This window comes from Gymnogyps californianus, chromosome 1 (assembly GCF_018139145.2).
Source record: "Gymnogyps californianus isolate 813 chromosome 1, ASM1813914v2, whole genome shotgun sequence".
In the NCBI taxonomy this organism is placed as follows: domain Eukaryota; kingdom Metazoa; phylum Chordata; class Aves; order Accipitriformes; family Cathartidae; genus Gymnogyps; species Gymnogyps californianus.
In genome coordinates this window covers 91,043,301-91,044,676 of record NC_059471.1, presented here as the reverse complement: position 1 = coordinate 91,044,676, position 1,376 = coordinate 91,043,301, and the positions used below count along the sequence as shown (strand labels likewise).

Genomic DNA, 1,376 nt, shown 5'->3' with positions numbered 1-1,376 from the left:
ACAGAATATGCTTTGATGTGATTGAGTTAACAGCACAACAGGGAGACTAGCTGATCACTCATTGACTCAAGTCCTCTATAAAGACAGAGACACTCTTGTTCATGTCCAAATCGGAAGCATCTTTCCGCAGCTAGTAACAGACTTGCGAGTGTAATCACCACTCAGTGAAGTCTGTAATGAACTAATGGTTTCTTGTCATTTTTCTGTCTGCTGATGGTTTCTTTCCTTTGGTGAAGGATGCTGTCGGAAGGTTACCTTTATGGAATCGCCTACCTTTGTGAAGACCTGAACCCTGAGCTCTACAGCAAGAGTTCGGCTGAGGAAGTGGTGTATGAAATGAGGTCCATTAATTATTCTTCCACGGACGAAGCACAAGGAAAAAGCCTCCTTCAGAGATGCAGATCTGCTGGCAAGTGCATTTCCTCAGTCTGCTCTAGAGGTAGCAAGCACAGCAGAAGGCAGAAGGATAATCTCCTGCAGCCTACACAGCACCCCGCACCCGCAGGGCAGCCGTCTCCAGCTGTGCATGTCTGCGAGGGGCTGACGAGAAAAGACACCTACCTGGTTCCATCTTCCTGCAAAAGCATTTGCAAGAACTACAACGATTTGCACATAGCCGGGGACTACGTGGTGCCCATTAGCTCAGTCACGACAGATTTTACCTGCGACAGCGGCATAGGCCCCTTCTTGGAGTCCTCAGAGATTCCTCCCCCCATGGAGTCCGTGAGGGTCCCCCCCTCCAGCGACACCAGCCGCAAGCCAGTCCAAGGCTACTCCTCATGCTGGCGGCTGGCGAGCTTAGTGCCCCACCAGCAGCCCCTCTCCGACTCAGCCCTGAATGACTACCTCGAACAGAAGCTGGTGGAACTGTATAAGCAGTACATCATGGATAGCACAGCAAACAGGGCATCCCCCACTCAGATCCTGGCCTCGGAGCTTATCATGACTAATGTAGATCAAATCAGCATGCAGATATCACGGGAGAGGAATATGGAGACCACCAAGGCCAAAGACATTGTCATTAGCCGCTTCTTACAAATAGCCAGTGAAAAAATATCCTCAGAAATTAGCACACCTAGTCTGCATATTTCCCAATATAGCCACATTAATGCATAGTATTTGAATGTGTGCCATTAGAAAGCTTTTATGTTCTGCAAAGTCAACTTTTAGTTTCTTAAGATATTTTTCTGCTTCATGAAAATGTATTTACCATCTACCACTTAAATTAAGCCTTCCAGTATGTATTAAATAAGTAAAAATACCTGTACTGTACAGCCCCTATTGTGGACCAGATGATTTATTGTTTGGTTTTTTTTTAAAAAAGTTTTTCCCTAAAGGCTTATTTTAGTAAGCCTCAGACATTAACAAGTTTTGTA

The 1,376-nt window shown here is 45.8% G+C and overlaps 1 protein-coding gene across 1 annotated transcript; it reads left to right on the top strand.

The window, feature by feature from the left end:
• The first annotated feature begins 237 nt into the window (after nucleotides 1–237).
• Nucleotides 238–1,116, top strand: TASL (TLR adaptor interacting with endolysosomal SLC15A4). Its single transcript, XM_050915479.1, has one exon. It carries the CDS (start codon nucleotides 238–240, stop codon nucleotides 1,114–1,116), a length of 879 nt encoding a protein of 292 aa, XP_050771436.1.
• The last annotated feature ends 260 nt before the right edge of the window (nucleotides 1,117–1,376 follow it).